Source organism: Cucumis melo, chromosome 3, assembly GCF_025177605.1.
Source record: "Cucumis melo cultivar AY chromosome 3, USDA_Cmelo_AY_1.0, whole genome shotgun sequence".
NCBI lineage: Eukaryota > Viridiplantae > Streptophyta > Magnoliopsida > Cucurbitales > Cucurbitaceae > Cucumis > Cucumis melo.
The window spans coordinates 611,559-614,070 of record NC_066859.1 but is presented as its reverse complement, the minus strand read 5'-3'; the positions used below and the strand labels follow the sequence as shown (position 1 = coordinate 614,070).

The window sequence follows — 2,512 nt, the reverse complement described above, 5'->3', positions numbered from 1 at the left end:
TACATACATACATACATACATACATACATACATACATACATACATACATACATACATACATACATACATACATACATACATACATACATACATACATACATACATACATACATACATACATACATACATACATACATACATACATACATACATACATACATACATACATACATACATACATACATACATACATACATACATACATACATACATACATACATACATACATACATACATACATACATACATACATACATACATACATACATACATACATACATACATACATACATACATACATACATACATACATACATACATACATACATACATACATACATACATACATACATACATACATGATAAAATCATCAAAATCAAAATACTCACCATATTTGGACGAAATTCTAAATACCTCAAAAACTATGAAAATAATTCTAGCCGGTCTTTAACAAGAATCAAAATCAATTGCTACAAAACCTTCAAATTAGTAGAGACTCGTGCTGATAACGTGTTATGAAATAAAGAACCAAAAACTAGATAAGAATACAAAAGAAGAATAGAGAAGAGAAGGAGAAGAGAAGACAATTGAACTCAATATTGGTGTGTATACAAATGACCTCTACAATCTCTATTTATAGGGTTGTGAGAATAATGGTTACAAAATCAAACATAAATAGGGGACAAGAAAGTTATGGATATTGATGGGGAGGTTATTGGATAAATTTGTAACTTAAGGAGGTAATGAACATCTAATAATATTTAACTTTAATATTGAATATTCATAATAATAATAACTTTTATTAAATAAATAAATAATAATAAAATATTATATGTATATAATTTCGAATTGGGTTTGGTTTATTCAAATTTTTCAACTTCCAACCCTAGGGCTAAGGCACTCAAAAAAATTTAAAATTTTCAAACCAACCCAATTCATATTTTAAACTTACCCCACCCCAACCCAATCCATAGTTTGAATATAGTCGAATTATTCTTACGGCCTAATTGGATATATGGGAAAAAAACAAAACCTCATCAACCAAATAACAGATTTGTAATTAGGAAGAAACCACCATTAATGGAAACGAAAATTCATAAAGATTAATCATCTTATAAGGTTAAAATTAATATTTGTCAATTTTATAAGAAATTGTTGGTGAATTTTTGGGCGTCTTGGATGAGAATGGACTATTCCGGAAGATCAGAGTTCCAACAAAACCCATGGATCCCACTCGGATAATCCACCACCAGAACTTCTTCTTCACCCAATTTCCTCAACCATTCAACGTACTCTTTCTGCCGATCTCTTAACAAATCCAGACCCCCAATCACCACCACCGCTGGTGGAAGCTTCACCCCCCAAATGCTCGACCGAACCACGTTAGCCGCCGGATGATCCCGGTTCGAACCTACCGGCAACCACGCCTTCCAAAACCAGTCCGCCATTTCCACAGTCAGTCCATAACCTCTCCCAAATCGAATCTCTGAATCCCTTCGCTCTTCTCCTCCTAAAAATGGCTGAATCAAAATCATACCTACAATCTTAAGCCTCTTCAATTCACACTCCACCGCTCTCACCGTCACGTGATGAGCTATGTTTCCTCCGGCGCTTTCCCCGGCGATGAAACAGCGCCTCAGATCGGCATTTTCAGGAAGAGTTTCGAAGATCACTCCTTCGTCCATTGCTTTAAGAACGTGAAATCCGTCGTCGAATTGACTCGGAAATCGGTGTTCCGGTGCGAGGCGGTAGTTGACAGAGATGACAATGGCTCTAATTTCACGAGCAAAATCACGACATAACGTGTCGATGGGCTTAGAATCGGCAGAGCCGTACGCAAATCCGCCGCCGTGGAAGTATACGATAACAGGCAAAGAGTCGGAGTTGAAGAATGTGAGAGGATTATAAACACGAATCCAAAGGTCGTGGGAAGAGGAAGAATCGATGTTCATGTCAGAGGCAGCGACACCGCGAGTGGTGGAAGGAGGTATTTTACGATCAAGAAGACGGAGGAGACAGCGGTTGATGGTGAAATCGGGTCGGAATACTAATCGGAAAAGGATCGAAGAGATTAAATTGGAAAGCTTACGCTTCCACCGGTTGCATGAATGTTTGGGAAGTGAAGAAGCCATTTATTCTTTCTCAAAAGGTAATAATATATAAAGCTATATATAATATTTTAAATATTGCATGTCATGCAACCTCTCATTTTCTACTCTCCCCTTCACCTTCTTTTTCCTTCTCATACTTGAAATAATTATATATTTTATCATAACTCATTATTTTATAGTTAAATTTATAATATAATATAAAAACTTTTGGGATGTTTTATTACCATTGTAATGCCCAAAAATGAGTTAAATTTAATTTTAACTATGTTTGTGTAATTTTATTGATACTAGTAAACAATGCCTACGATGCACGCGAAAATCACACACCAAGAAATTATAGTTTTAACTTAACTTTATAAAATTAGAACAACCATTTTAATATTTTTATATTTATATTATT

The 2,512-nt window shown here is 34.7% G+C and overlaps 1 protein-coding gene across 1 annotated transcript; it reads right to left on the bottom strand.

The window, feature by feature from the left end:
- Window positions 1-1,161: 1,161 nt before the first annotated feature.
- On the bottom strand, window positions 1,162-2,148 carry LOC103503173 (probable carboxylesterase 18). Its single transcript, XM_008467325.3, has one exon. It carries the CDS (start codon window positions 2,131-2,133, stop codon window positions 1,192-1,194), a length of 942 nt encoding a protein of 313 aa, XP_008465547.1. The 5' UTR covers window positions 2,134-2,148; the 3' UTR covers window positions 1,162-1,191.
- Between the last annotated feature and the right edge of the window lie 364 nt (window positions 2,149-2,512).

Excerpts from the sequence above, each read along its gene's own strand:
- LOC103503173 (XM_008467325.3), bottom strand. The coding sequence starts at position 2,133 with ATGGCTTCTTCACTTCCCAAACATTCATGCAACCGGTGGAAGCGTAAG.